General features: G+C 56.5%; 1 protein-coding gene across 4 annotated transcripts in view; it reads left to right on the forward strand.

Moving 5' to 3' along the window:
* Nucleotides 1-19,797, forward strand: part of LOC137378993 (leucine-rich repeat-containing protein 36-like) — a 114,284-nt gene that overhangs the window by 90,923 nt on the left and 3,564 nt on the right. For all 4 annotated transcript variants that reach the window (XM_068049558.1, XM_068049560.1, XM_068049559.1 and 1 more), the window contains 3 exons: nucleotides 12,979-13,166; nucleotides 14,794-14,902; nucleotides 17,177-17,291. In XM_068049558.1, the coding sequence (XP_067905659.1) occupies nucleotides 12,979-13,166; nucleotides 14,794-14,902; nucleotides 17,177-17,291 (412 nt within the window). The remainder of the gene's footprint in view (nucleotides 1-12,978; nucleotides 13,167-14,793; nucleotides 14,903-17,176; nucleotides 17,292-19,797) is intronic.

Below are 19,797 nucleotides of genomic sequence, written 5' to 3' on the forward strand. Positions count from 1 at the left end.
ACTCCCCCTTCTCTCCCCCCTCTCCCCTTCTCTCCCCCCCTCCCCTCCCTCCCCCTTCTCTCCCCCCCCTCCCCCTTCCCCCCTCCCTCCCCCTTCTCTCCCCCCCTCCCACCCTTCTCTCCCCCCCCTCCCCTTCTCTCCCCCCTCCCCTCCCCCTCTCTCCCCCCCACCCCTCCCCCTTCTCTCCCCCCTCCCCTCCCCTCTCTCCCCCCTCCCCTCCCTCCCTCCACTCCCCCTCCCTCTCCCCCCCACTCCCCCTCCCCCTCACCCCCCCCCTCACCCTCCCCCCCACCCTCCCCCTTCTCTCCCCCCCTCCCCCTTCTCCCCCACCCTCCCCCTACCTCCCCACCCTCCCCCTTCACACCCCACCCCCACCCCCTTCTCCCCACCCTCCCCTCCCCCTCCCACCCTCCCCATCCCCCCCTCCCCCTTCTCTCCCCCCTCCCCCCCACCCCCCCTCCCCCTCTCCCCACCACCCCTCCCCACCCTCCCCACCTCCCCTCCCCCCACCCCCCCCCACCTCCCCACCCTCCCCCCCCTCCCCCAACACTCCCCCCTCCCCCACCCTCCCCTTCTCTCCCACCTCCACCCCCTTCTCTCCCACCCACCCCCAACTCTCCCACCCCCTCTCACCCACCACCCCCACCCTCCCCACACCCCACCACCCCCTCTCTCCACCACCCCCCTTCTCTCCCACCCACTCCCCCTTCTCTCCCACCACCCCCCTCACCACCCCCCACCACCCACCACTCCCCTCCCCACCACCCCCCTCCCCACCACCCCATCTCTCCCCACCACCCCTCCCCTTCTCTCCCCACCACCCCTCCCCTCTCCCCCACCACCCTCCCCCTCTCTCCCCACCTCCCCTCCCCCTTCTCTCCCCACCTCCCCTCCCCCTTCTCTCCCCACCTCCCATCCCCTTCTCACCCCACCTCCCCTCCCCCCTCTCCCCCCACCCCTCCCCTCCCCCTTCTCACCCCCCCTCACCCCTCCCCCCTTCTCTCCCCCCTCCCCTCCCCTTCTCTCCCCCCTCCCCTCCCCCTTCTCTCCCCCTCCCCTCCCCTTCTCTCCCCCCTCCCCTCCCCTTCTCTCCCCCCCTCTCTCCCCCCTCCCTCCCCTTCTCTCCCCCCTCCCCTCCCCTTCTCTCCCCCCTCCCACCCCTCTCCCCCCCTCCCCTCCCCTCCCCTCCCCTCCCCCTTCTCTCCCCCCTCCCCTCCCCCTTCTCTCCCCCCTCCCCTCCCCCTTCTCTCCCCCCCCTCCCCTCCCCTTCTCTCCCCCCCTCCCCTCCCCTTCTCTCCCCCCTCCCCTCCCCCTTCTCTCCCCCCCTCCCCTCCCCCTTCTCTCCCCCTCCCCTCCCCCTTCTCTCCCCCCCTCCCTCCCCCTTCTCTCCCCCCTCCCCTCCCCCTTCTCTCCCTCCCCCTCCCCTTCTCTCCCCCTCCCCTCCCACCCTCCACTCCCCCCTCCCCTCCCCCTCTCCCCTCTCTCCACCCTCCCCCTTCTCTCCCCACCCTCCCCTTCTCTCCCCCCTCCCCTCCTCCCCCCTCCCCCTCTCCCCCACCACTCCCCTCTCCCCACCCCCCCTCTCTCCCCCCCTCCCCTCTCTCCCCCACACCTCCCCTCCCCCTCTCTCCCCCCTCCCTCCCCCTTCTCTCCCCCCTCCCTCCCCTTCTCTCCCCCTCCCCTCCCCCTTCTCTCCCCCTCCCCTCCCCCTTCTCTCCCCCCTCCCCTCCCCCTTCTCTCCCCCCTCCCCTCCACTCTCCACCCCCCTCCCCCCCCTTCTCTCCCACCTCCCCCTCCCCCTTCTCTCCCCCTCCCTCCCCTTCTCTCCCCCCTCCCCTCCCCCTTCTCTCCCACCTCCCCTCCCCCTCCTCTCCCCCCTCCCCTCCCCCTCCCTCCCCTCCCCTCCCCCTCCTCCCCTTCTCTCCCCCTCCCTCCCCTCCCCTTCTCTCCCCCCTCCCCTCCCCCTTCTCTCCCCCTCCCCTCCCCCTTCTCTCCCCCCTCCCCTCCCCTTCTCTCCCCCTCCCTCCCCCTCTCCCCTCCCCCTCTCTCCCCCCCTCCCCTCTCACCCCTCCCCTCCCCCTTCTCTCCCCCCTCCCCTCCCCTTCTCCCCTCCCCCTCACTCCCCTCCCCCTTCTCTCCCCCCTCCCGCCTTCTCTCTCCCCCTCCCCCTTCTCTCTCCCCCCTCCCCTTCTCTCTCCCCCCTCCCCCTTCTCTCTCCCCCTCCCCCTTCTCTCCCCCCCTCCCCTTCTCTCCCCCTCCCCTCCCCCTTCTCTCCCCCTCCCCTCCCCCTTCTCTCCCCCCTCCCCTCCCCTTCTCTCCCCTCCCCTCCCCCTTCTCTCCCCTCCCCCTCCTCCCCCTCCCCCTTCTCTCTCCCCCTCCCCCTTCTCTCTCCCCCCCTCCCCCTTCTCTCTCCCCCCTCCCCCTTCTCTCTCCCCCCTCCCCCTTCTCTCTCCCCCCTCCCCCTTCTCTCCCCCCCTCCCCCTTCTCTCTCCCCCCTCCCCCTTCTCTCTCCCCCCTCCCCCTTCTCTCTCCCCCTCCCCTCCTCCCCCTCCCCTTCTCTCCCCCCTCCCCCTTCTCTCCCCCTCCCCTCTCTCCCCCCTCCCCTCTCTCCCCTCCCCTTCTCTCTCCCCCCTCCCCCTTCTCTCTCCCCCCTCCCCTTCTCTCTCCCCCTCCCCTTCTCTCGCCCCCTCCCCTTCTCTCCCCCCTCCCCCTTCTCTCTCCCCCCTCCCCCTTCTCTCGCCCCCCTCCCCCTTCTCTCGCCCCCCTCCCCTTCTCTCCCCCTCCCCCTTCTCTCGCCCCCTCCCCTTCTCTCGCCCCCCCCTCTCTCGCCCCCCTCCCCCTTCTCTCGCCCCCCTCCCCCTTCTCTCGCCCCCTCCCCCTTCTCTCGCCCCCCTCCCCCTTCTCTCTCCCCCCTCCCCCTTCTCTCCCCTCTCTCCCCCCCTCCCCCTTCTCTCTCCCCCCTCCCCCTTCTCTCCCTCCTCCCCCTCCCCCTTCTCTCTCCCCTCCTCCCCTTCTCTCCCCCACCCCTCCCCCTTCTCTCCCCCACCCCTCCCCCTCTCTCCCCCTCCCCCTCTCCCCACCCCTCCCCCTCTCTCCCCCACCCTCCCCCTTCTCTCCCCACCCCTCCCCCTCTCTCCCCCCTCCCCTCCCCCTTCTCTCCCCCATCCCCTCCCCCTTCTCTCCCCCCTCCCTCCCCTTCTCTCCCCCTCCCCACCCCTTCTCTCCCCCCTCCCCCTTCTCCCCCACCCTCCCCCTTCTCTCCCCTCCCCCCTCCCCCTCCCCCTTCTCTCCCCCCTCCCCTTCTCTCCCCCTCCCCCTTCTCTCCCCCCCCTCCCCCTTCTCTCCCCCACTCCCCTTCTCTCCCCCCTCCCCTCCCCCTTCTCTCCCCCCTCTCCCTTCTCCCCCTCCCCTCTCCCCTCCCCTCCCCCTTCTCTCCCCCCTCCCTCCCCCTTCTCCTCCCCCCTCCCCTCCCCTTCTCTCCCCCTCCCCTCCCCCTTCTCTCCCCCCCCTCCCCCTTCTCCCCTCCCCTCCCCTTCTCTCCCCCTCCCCTCCCCCTTCTCTCTCCCCCCTCCCCCTTCTCTCTCCCCCCTCCCCTTCTCTCTCCCCCCCTCCCCCTTCTCTCTCCCCCCTCCCCCTTCTCTCTCCCCCCTCCCCTCTCTCTCCCCCTCCACCTCTCTCTCCCCCCTCCACCTCTCTCTCCCCCCTCCCCTTCTCTCTCCCCCCTCCCCCTCTCTCTCCCCCCTCCCCCTTCTCTCTCCCCCTCCCCTTCTCTCTCCCCCCTCCCTCTCTCTCCCCCCTCCCCCTCTCTCTCCCCCTCCCCCTTCTCTCTCCCCCTCCCCCTCTCTCTCCCCCTCCCCTCTCTCTCCCCCTCCCCCTTCTCTCTCCCCCCTCCCCTTCTCTCTCCCCCCTCCCCCTCTCTCTCCCCCTTCTCTCCCCCTCCCCTTCTCGCTTTCCCCCTCCCCTTCTCGCTCTCCCCCCTCCCCCTTCTCGCTCTCCCCCTCCCCCTTCTCGCTCTCCCCCCTCCCCCTTCTCGCTCTCCCCCCCTCCCCTTCTCGCTCTCCCCCCTCCCCCTTCTCGCTCTCCCCCCTCCCCCTCTCGCTCTCCCCCCTCCCCTTCTCACCTCCCCCCCTCCCCCTTCTCACCCCCCCCTCTCCCTCTCTCCACCCCCTCTCCCCACCCCCTCCCCCTTCTCTCACCCCCCTCCCCCTCACCCCCTCCTCCACCCCCCCCCTCACTCCCCCTCTCTCACCCCCCCCCCCGCTCACTCCCCCCTCTCTCCACCCCACCCTCACTCCCCCCTCTCTCCCCTCTCACCCTCACTCCCCCCACCTCTCCCCCTCACCCTCTCCCCCCTCCCCTCCTCTCCCACCCCTCCCCCTCCTCTCCCCACCCTCCCCTCCCCCTCTCCCCTTCCTCCCCCCTTTCTCCTCCCCTCTCCCCTCCCTCTCCCCCTCCATCTCCCCCCTCCCATCTCCCCCCTCCCTCTCCCCCTCCCCCTCACCCCCCCCCCTCACCTCCCCCTCTCTCCCCACCCCCCTCTCCCACCCCCCTTCCCTCCCCCCCTCTCTCACCCCCTCCCCCTCCCCCCCTCTCTCCCCCTCCCCCCTCTCTCCCTCCCTCCCCCTCTCACCCCCTCCCTCCCCTCCTCCCCCTCCCTCCCCCCTCTCTCCCCCTCCCTCCCCCCTCTCTCCCCTCCTCCCCCCTCTCTCCCCCTCCCTCCCCCCCTCTCTCCCCCCTTCCCTCCCCCCTCTCTCCCCTCCCTTCCCCCCCTCTCACCCCTCCCTTCCTCCCCCCTCTCTCCCCTCCCCTTCCCTCCCCCTCTCCCCCTCTCTCCCCTCCCCCCCCTCCCCTTCCCTCCCCCCTCTCCCCTTCCCTCCCCCCTCCTCCCCCTCTCCCCCCCCCTTCCCTCCCCCCTCTCTCCCCCTCCCCTTCCCTCCCCCTCTCTCCCCACCCCTTCCCTCCCCCTCTCTCCCCTCCCCCCCTCCCACTCCCCCCTCCCCTCCCCTCCCCCCCTCTCCCCCCCCCTCCCCTCCCCTCCCCCTCACCCCCTCCCACACCTCCCACCACCCCCCCCTCCACTCCCCCCTCCCACCACCCCCTCCACCCATCCCCCCTCACCCCCACCCCATCCACCCCCCCTCTCCCCAACCCACCCCCCTCTCCCCATCCCTCCCCCCTCTCCCCTCCCTCCCCCCCTCTCTCCCCTCCCACCCCCTCACCCTCCCCCCACACCCACCCTCCCCTCACCCATCCCTCCCCCCTCTCACCCCTCCCACCCCCTCACCCCTCCCCCCCTCACACCCCACCCACCCCCCACCCCCCACCCACCCCCCACTCTCCCCACCCCACCCACCCCACCTCTCCCCTCCCCTTCCCACCCCCCTCTCTCCCCAACCACCCCCCTCCCACCCCCCCTCCCCCCCACTCACCCCTCCCCTCCCCCCCACTCACTCCCCACCCCTCCCACCCCCACCCAACTCCCACCCCCCCTCCCTCCCCCACCCCTCCCTCCCCCCTCTCACCCCCCCATCCCACCCCCACTCCCCCCACCCACCACCCTCCCCCACCCCTCCAACCTCCCCACCCCTTCCCTCCACCCCCCACACCCTCCCCTTCCCTCCCCCCTCCCCCCTCCCAACCCACCCCCCCACCCCTCCCTCCCCCCCACCCCCACCCACCCTCCCCCCACCTCCCCACCCCTCCCCCCCCACCCCCTCCCCAACCCACCCCACCTCCCCCACCCCAACCCACCCCCCACCCCCCCCAACCCACCCCCCACACCCACCAACCCCCCCTCACCCCCACCAACCCCCCCCACACACCCACCCCACCCCCCACTCCCCCCCCCACACCCCCCCCACCCCCCCCACACACCCCACCCCTCCACCCCCACACCCCCCCAACCCCCCCTCCCCCCACCCCAACCCTCCCCTCACCCCCCACCCTCCCCCACACCCCACCCCACCACCCCCACTCCCACCCCACCACCCCCCCTCACCCCATCCCCCCCCCACACCCCCACCCAACCCCCCCCCACACCCCCCTCACCCCCCACACACCCCACCCCACCCCCCCACCCCACCACCCCCACCCACCCACCCACACCACCCACCCCCACCTCACCCCACCCCCCACCCCCCCCCAACCCCCCACCCCCCCACCCCACCACCCCCCTCCCCCCCACACCCCCCACACCCCCCCCACCACCCCCCCACACCCCCCCCTCCCCCCCACACCTCCCCCCTCACACCCCCCACACACTCCCCCCCACACACCCCCCACTCACCCCCTCACCCTCCCCCACCCCTCCCCCTCCCAACCCCACCCCCACCCCAACCTCCCCCACACACCCACCCCAAACACCCCCCACACACCCCCACCCCAACCACCCCCCACACCCCCTCCCCAACCTCCCCCACACTCCCCCAACCACCCCCCCACCCCCACCCCAACCACCCCCACCTCCCCCACACCCCCCCTCACCCACCCACCCCCCCCTCACCCCCCACCCCACCCCCCCACACACCCCCCCCTCCCTCCCACCCCCCCCTCCAACCACCCCCCACCCACCACTCCCCCCCTCCTCCACCCCCCCCTCTCCCCCACACCCCCCCCACCACCTCACCACCCCCCTCCCACTCCCCCCCCACTCCCCCCCCACACCCCCCCCACACCCCCCTCCTCTCCCCCCTCCACTCCCCCCCTCCTCACCCCCCACCTCACCCCTCCTCTCCCCCCTCCACTCCCCCCCTCCCCCCCTCACTCCCTCTCCCACCCTCCTCTCCCCCCCTCCTCACCCATCACCCTCTCACCACACCCCCCACTCCCCACTCACACCCACCTCTCCCCCCTCACCCCACCACCCCCACCACACCCTCTCACACCCCCTACCCCTCTCTCACCCTCCTATCCCCCACCCCACCCCTTCCCCTCACCCCCACCCCCACCCCTCCCCACCCCCACTCACCCCCCCCACCCTTTCTCTCCCCTCTCCCCCCCCAACCCTTCTCTCCCCTCTCCCCCCCCAACCCTTCTCTCCCCTCTCCCCCCCCAACCCTTCTCTCCCCTCTCCCCCCCCCAACCCTTCTCTCCCCTCTCCCCCCCCAACCCTTCTCTCCCCTCTCCCCCCCCAACCCTTCACTCCCCTCTCCCCCCCCAACCCTTCTCTCCCTCTCCCCCCCCCCAACCCTTCTCTCCCTCTCCCCCCCCAACCCTTCTCTCCCCTCTCCCCCCCCCAACCCTTTCTCTCCCCTCTCCCCCCCCCAACCCTTTCTCTCCCCTCCCCCCCCCAACCCTTCTCTCCCCTCCCCCCCCAACCCTTCTCTCCCCTCTCCCCCCCCCACCCTTTCTCTCCCTCTCCCCCCCCACCCTTTCTCTCCCCTCCCACCCTTTCTCTCCCCTCCCACCCTTTCTCTCCCCTCTCCCCCCCTTTCTCTCCCCTCTCCCCCCTCCCACCCTTTCTCTCCCCTCCCACCCTTTCTCTCCCCTCCCACCCTTCTCTCCCCCCCCACCCTTCTCTCCCCTCTTCCCCCCCCCCACCCTTTCTCTCCCCTCTTCCCCACCCACCCTTTCTCTCCCCTCTACCCCCCCCCCACCATTCTCTCCCCTCTTCCCCCCCCCACCCTTTCTCTCCCCTCTTCCCCCCCCCCCCACCCTTTCTCTCCCCTCTTCCCCCCCCCCACCCTTTCTCTCCCCTCTTCCCCCCCCCCCACCCTTTCTCTCCCCTCTTCCCCCCCCCCCACCCTTTCTCTCCCCTCTTCCCCCCCCCCACCCTTTCTCTCCCCTCTTCCCCCCCCCCACCCTTTCTCTCCCCTCTTCCCCCCCCCACCCTTTCTCTCCCCTCTTCCCCCCCCCCACCCTTTCTCTCCCCTCTTCCCCCCCCCCACCCTTTCTCTCCCCTCTTCCCCCCCCCCCACCCTTTCTCTCCCCTCTTCCCCCCCCCACCCTTTCTCTCCCCTCTTCCCCCCCCCACCCTTTCTCTCCCCTCTTCCCCCCCCCCCACCCTTTCTCTCCCCTCTCCCCCCCCACCCTTTCTCTCCCTCTCCCCCCCCACCCTTTCTCTCCCCTCTCCCCCCCCCACCCTTTCTCTCCCCTCTCCCCCCCCCACCCTTTCTCTCCCCTCTCCCCCCCCCCACCCTTTCTCTCCCCTCTCCCCCCCCCCCACCCTTTCTCTCCCCTCTCCCCCCCCCCACCCTTTCTCTCCCCTCTCCCCCCCCACCCTTTCTCTCCCCTCTCCCCCCCCCACCCTTTCTCTCCCCTCTCCCCCCCCACCCTTTCTCTCCCCTCTCCCCCCCCCACCCTTTCTCTCCCCTCTCCCCCCCCCACCCTTTCTCTCCCCTCTCCCCCCCCCACCCTTTCTCTCCCCTCTCCCCCCCCCCACCCTTTCTCTCCCCTCTCCCCCCCCCACCCTTTCTCTCCCTCTCCCCCCCCCACCCTTTCTCTCCCCTCTCCCCCCCACCCTTTCTCTCCCCTCTCCCCCCCCCCACCCTTTCTCTCCCCTCTCCCCCCCCCCACCCTTTCTCTCCCCTCTCCCCCCCCACCCTTTCTCTCCCCTCTCCCCCCCCACCCCCCACCCTTTCTCTCCCCTCTCCCCCCCCACCCCCCACCCTTTCTCTCCCCTCTCCCCCCCCACCCCCCACCCTTTCTCTCCCCTCTCCCCCCCCCCACCCTTTCTCTCCCCTCTCCCCCCCCCACCCTTTCTCTCTCCCCTCTCCCCCCCCCCACCCTTTCTCTCTCCCCTCTACCCCCCCCCACCCTTTCTCTCTCCCCTCTACCCCCCCCCACCCTCTACCCCCCCACCCTTTCTCTCTCCCATCTCCCTCCCCCCCACCCTTTCTCTCTCCCCTCTACCCCCCCCCACCCTTTCTCTCCCCTCTCCCCCCCCACCCTTTCCCCTCTCCCCCCCACCCTTTCTCTCTCCCATCTCCCTCCCCCCCACCCTTTCTCTCTCCCATCTCCCTCCCCCCCACCCTTTCTCTCTCCCATCTCCCTCCCCCCCTCTCTCTGTCTCTCCCCTCTCTCTCTCTTTCTGTGTTTCTCTCTCTCTTGCGCTCCACTCCTCGCACCTCGCTCCCTGTCATTGCACTCACCATAAATGATAATAATAAAGGCAGGCTGTGAACGCCATCTCTCCGCTTGTTGCAACCATGTTGTGTGGCAACAGGATCCTAACAAATCTATAGCTGCCCGCCAAGGTACCAGATGTTTTGGCAGTTTACATCTGCGGGCTGGATGGTACCCTTTGGAAGGCTAGATTCTGGCCCGCGAGCTGTATGTTGGACGACCATGTTATATAGCATGGACAGTGCATAAACTTTGGAGTTTTTGGCATTTGGTCACAGAAAAAATTTGCTATGATTTATATTAAAATCAATCTGTGTCAAATTTAGCTCTGAAGAGATTAAATTCACAGATCGGCAGTATGAAGAGATACTGAAGGATTAAGAGTAGATGAAGCATCTATCCAGATTTCTTGAGACAGTGGAGTTTTGATTGGACACTGTTTTTAGCTCCCCCTTGGTGAATCCTTGTTTACCACTTTCCAATTCTAAGGCAAAGAAACCAGCACAAACGGGCTTTCTTAGGTTTAAAGAAGAAAAGTTGAAATTTATTAATCTTGAACTTAAACTCTAATTCGGTTGACACCTATGGATACACGATGCACCCGTGCGAGGCATGCATACGCAATACACGTGCAAATAGAGACAAAAAAGAGAAGAAAAATCAAGTCGGAAAGTTTGAGGCAATTTCTGAAGAGTTTTTGTTATGGTTCTTCGAGCTCACTGTAGAGTCCTTGATTGTAGGTAGATCTTGTTTTTCGTTGGGGCCCAGTATTCTTCTTAAACCTTGTTCGCTGTAGGAGACTTTTCTCTCTTGGAGTTCACGTGTCTTCAGTAGATTCAGAGGCTTGTGAGAAATAGATGGGAGCAGACAGGAGAGATCCTCAGTTCAAACTGTTTGTACAATTCAGAAAAACCCAGGTTGCCAAGCAGGTTAGTCATATGCCGAACTGGTCTGACCACGTCTTGGATTACAGCAGTCTCTGGAATGCTGCTCTTACACACAATACCCGGTGATCAAGTCCATTGTGGGTTGAATGTGTCAGGGAATGGTCCTTTGTCCTTCCAATCACTGCCTGTTAAAATGCCAATGGCTTTTCTAGTCACGGCTGATCTGATTAATAAGTCCTTTCTTCACTCTAGTAACAGTTTAAAATCCAGATTCATGACAAAGTGAATGTGCCTCATTTTTGGCAGGTGGGGGCCCAGCATGACACCATGCGCACACACTATTGCTCAATGGTCCTATTCATTTTAACACAGCAGGAGATAATTTGTAGCCCCCGGCCCCCCCACTCAGGAGTAACTAAATTATTTTATCTCACTAACGGTGAAGGTATGGCATATTTTGTTATTTTCTTTATTTGAAGGAATGATACTGAAATTAAGTTGAAATATTGTGAGGTTTACTGTAGATCTGTTTAGTGATATAACAATTCTGAAGTAAACCATCTCATTAAAATGTTAATCAGACTCTGCCTTTTGGAAAATTGGAGGAATACCAGATTATGGTATTCACAGAATTATAGAATTGTTACAGTGCAGAAGGAGGCCATTCCGCCCATCTTGTCATATAAAAGGGGGTTTCATTATTATGACCCCTGATCATGCTATCTTATGCTTAGATAGTGCACAGTAAAAGCAAACTGATCATAAGGAATATGACACCGATGATTCTGAACCTGAGACCTGAAATTTGTAGCACTTGATTTCGGGATAATTTTATCATTAAGCTATGTCAGTCACAGATTTTATACAAATGCTTAAGTATCAACATTCTTAAAATATAAGTTAAGAATATTTCCATCATAATGCACAGCTAATTTAAAACCAATCTAGCAACACCTAGCAGAATTATTAACCAATATTATCTTAATATTAGATCATTTCCTGAGGACAGTGTCTCATTAAACAATAACAGCAACAACTTGTATTTATATCATACCTTTAACTTGGTAAAATGTCCTAAGGCGCTTCACAGGAGTGTTATCAAACAAATTTTAACACCGAGCCAAATAATGAGATATTGGCCGGAATTTAATGTTAACACCTCCCCCTGCCGGGAGGCGGCAGATGGGCGTAAAATCATGTGGGAGGCGGGGAGTACTGTGCCTGTCGCCTACCCACCCCCACTGCTATTTTAACAGAGGCAAGGGAGGTGGCAAATGGCTTGCCCGTCCCAGGCCAATTAATTGCCACTTAAGGGCCTTTTCCCACCACCACCTGTATTTTACCAGACGGGCACTTCAGTTCCTGAGGAGGCCGCCTAGTAATACATGATGGCCTCCTTGCAGGCTTGGGGGGGAGGTGGGTGTGGTATGGGCCCCTCCAGATTGGGCACCCTGTGCCACACAGAGGACCCCCACCAGCAGCACGGCCATCCCAGTCAAAACTACGCCACCGCCCTCGCCCTGCTCTCCAACCCACCTCCTCCTTGCCGGGGCCTAGCCAATTGTCCCCAGCAAGGCCTGATTCCCACTTACCTGCTCTGAGTTTGGTGTTCATCCTGGCTCCTCTTACTGGGTGCAGTCCCAGCAGTGGCCACTACTTCCAGTGGCGCTGCTGGGACTGAGGAGCTACAGGTCCTCTGATTGGCTAACAGCTCTTGGAGGCAGGACTTCCTGCTTCAGAGGGGCAGAAGTCCCAAACGAGGCCAGTTAAGGGCCTGGGCCACACAAAATAGCAGAGTGGCTTCCAGGCCCCCAACTTTTCGGCTCGTGGGTGGGGCCTTAATGGCTTAACATTAAATTCCGGCCTTGGTAGTGGTGTTCGTGTCCGTGGGGAAATTGACTGTGTTTTTGGATGATGTCGCTGAGGGGCAGCACATAGATGTGAATTGGAGGGGGCCAAGAACAGATTCCTGGCAACACCAGGGATATCTGTTTGGGAGCAGGAAGAGAAGCCATTGTGAGTGATTCTTTGGCTGCGACTGGATAGATAAGAATGGAACCAGGCGAGTGCAGTCCCACCGAACTGGATGATTGTGGAGTAGGATGATGTGGTCAACTGTGTCAAAGACTGCAGACAGGTAGATAAGAACAAGGAAGGATATTTTACCTTTCCCTCAGTTATATATAATTTGTGACTTTGAGAGCTGTTTTGGTACTGTGGCTGGGCAGAATCCTAATTGGAAGGATTCAAACATGGAGTTAGTCATAGAGAGATACAGCACTGAAACAGGCCCTTTGGCCCACCGAGTCTGTGCTGACCATCAACCACACATTTATACTAATCCTACATTAATCCCATATTCCCTACAACATCCCCTCCTACATTAATCCAATATTCCCTACACTAGGGGCAATTTACAATGGCCAATTTACCTATCAACCTGCAAGTCTTTGGCTGTGGGAGGAAACCGGAGCACCCGGCGGAAACCCACGCGGTCACAGGGAGAACTTGCAAACTCCACACAGGCAGTATCCAGAACTGAACCCGGGTCGCTGGAGCTGTGAGGCTGCGGTGCTAACAATAACTAAATGGGGAAGATCAACTGATTAAGACAGTTGTCCTTTATAAAATGGCAATGCTCCTGGATAATATATTTTCCTTCCATAAGATGAAAGGTTAAAAATCTTTAATGAAATGTGGTATTCTGCAATAGATAATCGAACATTTTATTCATCATTGCAGAATGTTTTCAGCTTAAATTCATGGCCGTAAGTTTTATTTGTATTGCTGCAGTTTTACAACATAATCACACCTTTCCATTTTCTGTTTCTCTAAAGCTTACACATCACCTTATAAACATTTATTGAGTATGTTGATTGAAAGCTGAAGTGGCATGTTATTGTTTTCAAGATCATGATATGTTAGACCTGAATGTTTGAATTTTTTCATTCCTTGCATTATACTTGTTAAATGATAAATGTTTTAAATGGTCTACCATTCTTCATTACCACCCTATTCTTTACTATAGCTCCAGCTCATGAACTGCTATCCAATCTGGTTAACTCACCATCCATACCAAAAATTCAAAGCCTAGAAAAAAAAGTTAAAGCATTGACTGAAGAAAACAAATCTTTGCTGACCAGAACAGGCTTTGGCCTGGACACTGCAGAATTGCAGCGTGTAAAGCACCAATTAACTCAGAAACAAGATGATCTCGTAAGTAGCATTTTAAACTTGCTTATGACAGCCCTTGTCCGAAACAGTTTGACTCTTGTTTGAAAATTTGATTTGAAACTGCAAAAAGTCCTCATCTGGCCATATGAAAACTATTTTTTCAAACAAATGCCCAACAGGTAAAATAGTGGTTATGTTGATGAACTCATTTTCCCCCACACTAGTTGCCATTACTAATTAACACTTGCCTCTATATTATCTCTTTCTGGTAGCGCCAAAAAAAAACAAAAGCTTCATGGCTAAAAATTGTAATCCTTCAATAGTCCAAGTGACCATAAATATCCCACATGCCAGCAATTAATAGGTTGGATAATAAGTAATCTTAGTCACATGAGAACCTAATTTCCATTTTGCTCTCAAAATATCATGCTAATTCATATTTTAAATGTTATGTTCTGATGATGTAAGTAGAATCAGATAATGTTTCAATATTGCTGAATAAATGAAAGTGTTGTGAACTTATATACCTTTCTGTAATCCTGCCCAAGATGTCTGAGGATTAGGTAGGAATGCAGAATCTGTTGGAGTATTGCACCATGCAGCTATATTAGACCTATATTTTAGGGGGAAAAATCTAATTGTAACTTTGAAAATTAAATCAGTAAAAGAGTTAGCATAGCAATAGATTATTCAATGTATAAATGAATAAAAGATGTCTGTAGTCTCCTGATCTCTGTAGCCTCCTCTAACCGTACAAGCCTTCGAGATCTCAATGCTCTGCCAATTCTGGCCTCTTGAGCAACCCCAATTCTATTCACTCCACCATTCACCACCATGCCTTCAGTTGTCAATACCCTCAACTGGAATTCCCTCTCTAAACCTGTCTGCCTCTCTACCACTCTCTCTTTCTTTAAGACACTCCTTAAAACTTACCTCTTTGAATAAGCTTTTGGGCACCTGTTCTAATATCTGCTCATGTGGCTCGGTGTTAAATTTTATTTGATAATGCTCCTGTGAAGCACCTTGGCTGTTTTACTATGTTAACAGCATTATAGAAATGCAAGTTGTTGTTGTAATCAGATTTTAACGTAACAATTTTTTCTCTTGATAAAAGTGTAAGCTTCTGAAGAAACATGTATTGTTTTGATCTTTTATCAGAAGTTTCCTTTAGAACATTAGATACTATGCTAACCCAAATTATGTATAATATTTACTGTCAAGCACTATGATCCATTTCCTGTGTAAAATAGTTTCAAAATATGAATCTTACACGAAAGAATGAAAAGTTAGTGGTCCTCTGTTCTATCATCTGGTAAAGTTTTTTTCCCTCTTCCTCACCCCCTCCCCCACCAAACTAGAAAAACTGGGACAGACATGTGTGTGTGACTCATTGCAAAATGGGGATAGTGACATCAGTTGACAATTATGAAATGACATATAAATTCAATAGTAATGTTCCAGAATGTGCATGGTGACAAATCTGCACAGCAATCATAATTTGTTCCCTTTGATATGTTGGTGGATGGCAGACATGTGTATAAAGAAATAAAAACATCAGGAGGAAAACCTTCTACCTAATACTGTAGCTGTATGTTGTGCTGTAGTAAGGGAGAGGTAAAACAAGTGATGACTGAAGTAACAGTAACATTTTGCTTCAATGCTTTTGAAGGAAACTTTAAAAGGAAGGCTAGCAAAAGTGCTGGATGAAAACAATAAGTTGCGCTCTCAACTAACAAGTTTGGAACTTGCTAATTGTGCTGGAAACCAACTACAGAACAGTAAGCCTCTTTTTTTAACGCAAAGATTTTTGCAGTCGTAATGGGAAATAATCTGGTTTGCAGTTTATCTCATATAATCTCAATTTTTAGTTCAGTGAGTTAAAACAGCTAATTAGTAACCTTACAGAAGAAATTCATTTGAAGCATGTTGGTAGATTATTGACTCTTCCTGGTACACACTAGGGTACAATACCATGGAGGAGTTTGCGTCCACTGCCTGAGCCCAACAATCAGAACGACAGAAAAGATATTCTTGGTATCCCCTTAAACAACCCCCTTCAATGTCTTTTGTTTAAATGTATTTTGTTTCCATTTTATTTTCTCTTTTTTCCTCCTCTAGTGTTCCTTAACCAAACTTTTCTGAACACAGTGACTCAACACTGTAGGGTAAAACAGGCGCTGGACCCATACTCCACCATGGTATAATACCAAGTGGCCATTCTCAACGGATGAGCTAACAAGTTATTCCATTATGGAAGTGTCACGGCCTGGCCTTAGGCAACATTTATGTTTGCCCTTCCAACAGGGATTGCTGAATGGGGATAGTGAAGGAGAACTAAGATCAATTTCTTTTCTTTCTTCTTTCTCCTTGTCCAGGAATGCTAGAGCCAGTTCTGCTGTCCCATTGTTTCCTGAGAAAAAAATTCACTTTGTAGCATCAAAGAATCTTACAGTATAGAAGGCAGCTATTTTGCCCACCTTTCCTGTGCCAACTCTTTGAAAGAGCTGTCCAATTTAGTTCCATGGCTTAATTTTGTTCCCCATAACCCTCAAAATTTGTCCTCTTCAAGTACATGTCCAGTTGTTTTTTGAAAGTTTCTATGAAATCTGCTTCCACCACTGTCAAGTAAAGCACACCAGGGGCTGAATTCAGTGGCACCAGCAGCGCTGCTGGAGTCTCCCCACCCATGCAATTCTACGGCGCCAGGCCAATTAACAGCCCGGCACTGGGATCCACGTCCTTTTAAAGACGGGGATCCCACCTCCAAGAGCTGTCAGCTAATTACAGGGCCAGCACCTCAGTAGTATCACCAGCACCACCGGGAGCAGTGGCCACTGCTGGTACTGCACCAGGCCTTGGACCCAGGTCTAGCATTGGATACCCGGACCTGAGTTAAGTGAGGCGGGGTCACCAGGGCCAGTCTGTCAGGCCCTGCGAGGGATGAGGGGCGAGGGTGGGCGTTGAGTATAAGGGAGTGGAGTCCAGGAAGGCGAGTTGTTTGCTGGTGGGGGCCCTCCAAGGGCCACGATTGCCCACAGAGGAAGCCCTCTTTCCCCCTCCCCCCCCCCCCCCCCCCCCCCCCCCAAAGTCCACAGTGAGGTCGCCTCGGTGTACTGGGCATGGTGGAGGCCCCCCACCACCGATGGCTTAATGCCAGTGGCCCCAGGGAGAGGCCCTTAAGTGGCTATTCATAGGCCTCTTAAGGGCCTCAGTTGGCTTCTGAATAGAAAGGCTGCCATTGGCCTATCCTGCCCCCGACTAAATTGTGGTGCAATGGGAAGGCGATGGGCCTCCCACCTCCAATCACAATTCTGTGGGCCCCCCCACCTGCCTTCTAGCCCATCTCCGGGGGGAGGGTTGGGGGAGCCCATAAAACTCAGCCCTAGATCTTAACAACCCTCTGTGTGAAGAATGTTCTCCTCATTTCTCCTCCAGTCCTTGCGTCAATTATTTTAAATCTATGACCTCTGGTTACCGAGCCACTTGCCAGAGGAAACCTTTTCTCCCTACATGCTCTGTCAAACCCCACATAATTTTGAGCACCTTCTCTGCTATAAGGAGAATAATCCCAGCTTCCCCAAAGTCTCCACATATCTGAAGTCCCTTATCGCTGGTATCAACCGTCTCTGTACTCTCCAAGGAATTGACATCCTTTCTAAAGTATGGTGCCCAGAATTGGACTCAGTACTCCAGCTGAGGGCTAACCAGTGATTTGTAAAGGTTTCACATGGCTTCCTTGTTTTTGTATTCAATGCCCCTATTTACAAAGCCAAATACCCCATAAGCATTCTTAACCACCTAGAGGGAAAATTCAGGAAATTTGTAAAAGATTGAGAATTTTACAATGAAGTAGTTATGTAAAAGTGCAGCTGTAAGTGTTGCATATTTTAATAAAGCTTGTTCAACCCATAGCAACTGTTTATTTGGTAGATGAAAATAAATATAAGATTCCTTGTTTTGCAGAACTATAGCCTAAATATAAACTGAGTTGAAAAATGTTCTGTAAAGAGATATTTGTTTGAAATTTGTGCTGTTGTTTTGTGTTTTCTTAGAGGACTTGCAGAAAGACAATGAGCGATTAAATTTGGAGGTAGAATACCTGAATCAGCAAATTAAACAATACAACAAATTACAGGAAACTGTCACCATGTTACAGGAGAGCCATAGGTGATAAAAACATGAACAATTTTTAATAAGCTTTGGTCCATTATATCAACTAAATCATAAATATGAAAAAAAGCAATTATGTAAAAACTGTGATATATTTCTACAGAATCTTGAGGTGTTAAAATTGCTAACAAACATCTCCCATAGCACCTGTTACAAGTTAGAAATAGAATATGATACTGCAATAAGATCAAAAGTTATTACAGACTTGACTGTGGGAACTTAATTCAAGGTACATTTTAATTACCATAGCTTTTTTGTTATCTATCTACTATAAATGATTTACTGCAGACTGCATTTGTGCACCTCCTATGCCTCCTAGCAATTGGTCATTGATGACATGAGGCAGTGACCTGGAGAAGGTTCCCTGTCAGTTGGAGATGGAAAAGAGCACAATTGGAAATGATTATTCAAGAAAGAGCACTTAAAAATAAGAAATGTAATAAAGTAAAAAGTATATATATTTTTCTCCATTTGTTCTGAAAAAGTACAAATTGCTAATTACGCCTGTTTCTTTAAAAAAAAGTCAAGTTAAGTAGCAAGTTAATGATTGGCATCCTTCCTTCTGCAAGAGATGATGGGAATGCAGCCTCAGAACTTTGGTGAGGTCAGATGAGGTCATCTGCATTTCTTTTGATGGCTGAACAAGCCAATTCTGGTAAAAGGGGAAGTACTGACAGGAATAAGCAAATGGCCCGCTGGATAGAGCACTACTGCAAGCTATACTCACGTGAGACGGATATCTCTCTGCCTCTCTCCTTGATGATCTTCTGCAGCTACCTGTCAAGTATGAGCTTGATGCAGAATCCTTATTACTTGAGTTTGGAAAAGCCATTGACTCCCTAGCAGCTAGGAAAACACCTGGAAAGGATGGAATACCAGCTAAGCTACTCAAATATGGAAAGCCCCACCTACTGCCATACCTCCACGACCTCCTGTTCCTCTGCTGGAGAAGGCTCTGTCCCACAGGATATGTGTGACACAAACATCATCACATTATGCAAGAACAAAGGTGATTGAGGGAATTGCAACAACTACTGAGTCACCTCACTTGGCAACATCACTGGGAAGGCCTTTGCCACAGTCATTTTAACGAAGCTCCATCAACTCGCCAACAGAATATACCCAGAGGCACAATGTAGCTTCAGAGCAGGCAGATCTACGATAGACATGATCTTCTCCAAGATCTTCAAGAGAAGTGCAGAGAGCACCAAACACCACTCAACCTTGCTTTTGTGGATCTCACAAAAGCATTTTAACAGTGTGAGCAGGATGGGCCTCTACTGGATACTAGAGAAAATCGGCTGTCCTGCCAAGCTTCGCAGTCTCATACGGTCCTTCCATGATAACGTGCACAGCACCATTCAGTTCAACTGCTCCACCTCCGACCGTTTTAAGATCAAGAATGGAGTGAAACAGGGCTGCGTCTTAGCCCCTACTCTGTTTTGTATCCTTTCTCAGGAAATTAATAGTATAAGGTTATTACTCCTTTTAAAATCTTATTAGAGGTTCCTTTATTTTCTTGTTTACTTCCTCCTTTCTCCTTTTCTGAAGATGTGACTCCTTGGTGGGCTACAGTTCCACCAGAATGTGGTACAATTCCACTGGAGCTGGGTATTCTCCTGCGTTTTTTTTTCAAGTGGCTATCATTTATGTGTCAGACTTGACGACAAATATCAACAAGTTATTCATGGGGTGAACTCAATTCTGTCACCCAGTATTCACAGACATGCGCGTCCAGCAAGGATCGCTGGATATTGAACAGGATGAGCTCTGGCAGAAATCACTTTCGGCTGGATTTTGTCAGCCCCTCGACGTCGTGGATCGTGGCGGGACAGCCTGTAAAATACATGCGGGAGAGGCCCGCCACGACTCCGAGCATATTATCGGCGGCGGCGAGGCCTCGGTGCGGTCCTATGCCGCCAAGTGGGGCCTTCATTTAAATAAAAGAATTCCTTAAAATCAAGCGGAACTTAACTGGCCTGGTTCCGGCGGCCATCCCAAACCGATTTTACAGCCACTGGCTGCAACTCGCACAGCTTCGGAACTCTGCATGGAGTTCCGAGGCGAGACACTGGTGGGGAGGGGGAGGAGCGGTGGAAGGCAGGGAAACCCTGTTCTATTGTGGGGCTAGTGAGAAGGGGTTGAGTGTCAAAGGTTATTACGTTGGGGGGAAAGATAAGAACCTGAATGAAACATTTTTTCGGGGGGAGAGGGCCATTTACACATTTATTACTCATTGGGGACAGGGAATTCAAAATGTTAATAAATGTATATCTGCATTTTTAACCATTCTGTCACTTTAAAACGTTTCGTGAGGCCGGAAGCCCTTAAAAGATGGCGCCTCTGCCTGCGCGGTGGTGCCAGACGCCATTGCCGAGCACACGGCGGCTGTCCGCTCTACGTCATCGCAGGTAGCCATTCCGCACCCCCCCCCCCCACCATTTAAATGAACCCCTGCACATAATATCACGGGGGCTCAGCGGTGGCCGCTGAGTGCGGGCAC

Source organism: Heterodontus francisci, chromosome 17, assembly GCF_036365525.1.
Source record: "Heterodontus francisci isolate sHetFra1 chromosome 17, sHetFra1.hap1, whole genome shotgun sequence".
In the NCBI taxonomy this organism is placed as follows: Eukaryota; Metazoa; Chordata; class Chondrichthyes; order Heterodontiformes; family Heterodontidae; genus Heterodontus; species Heterodontus francisci.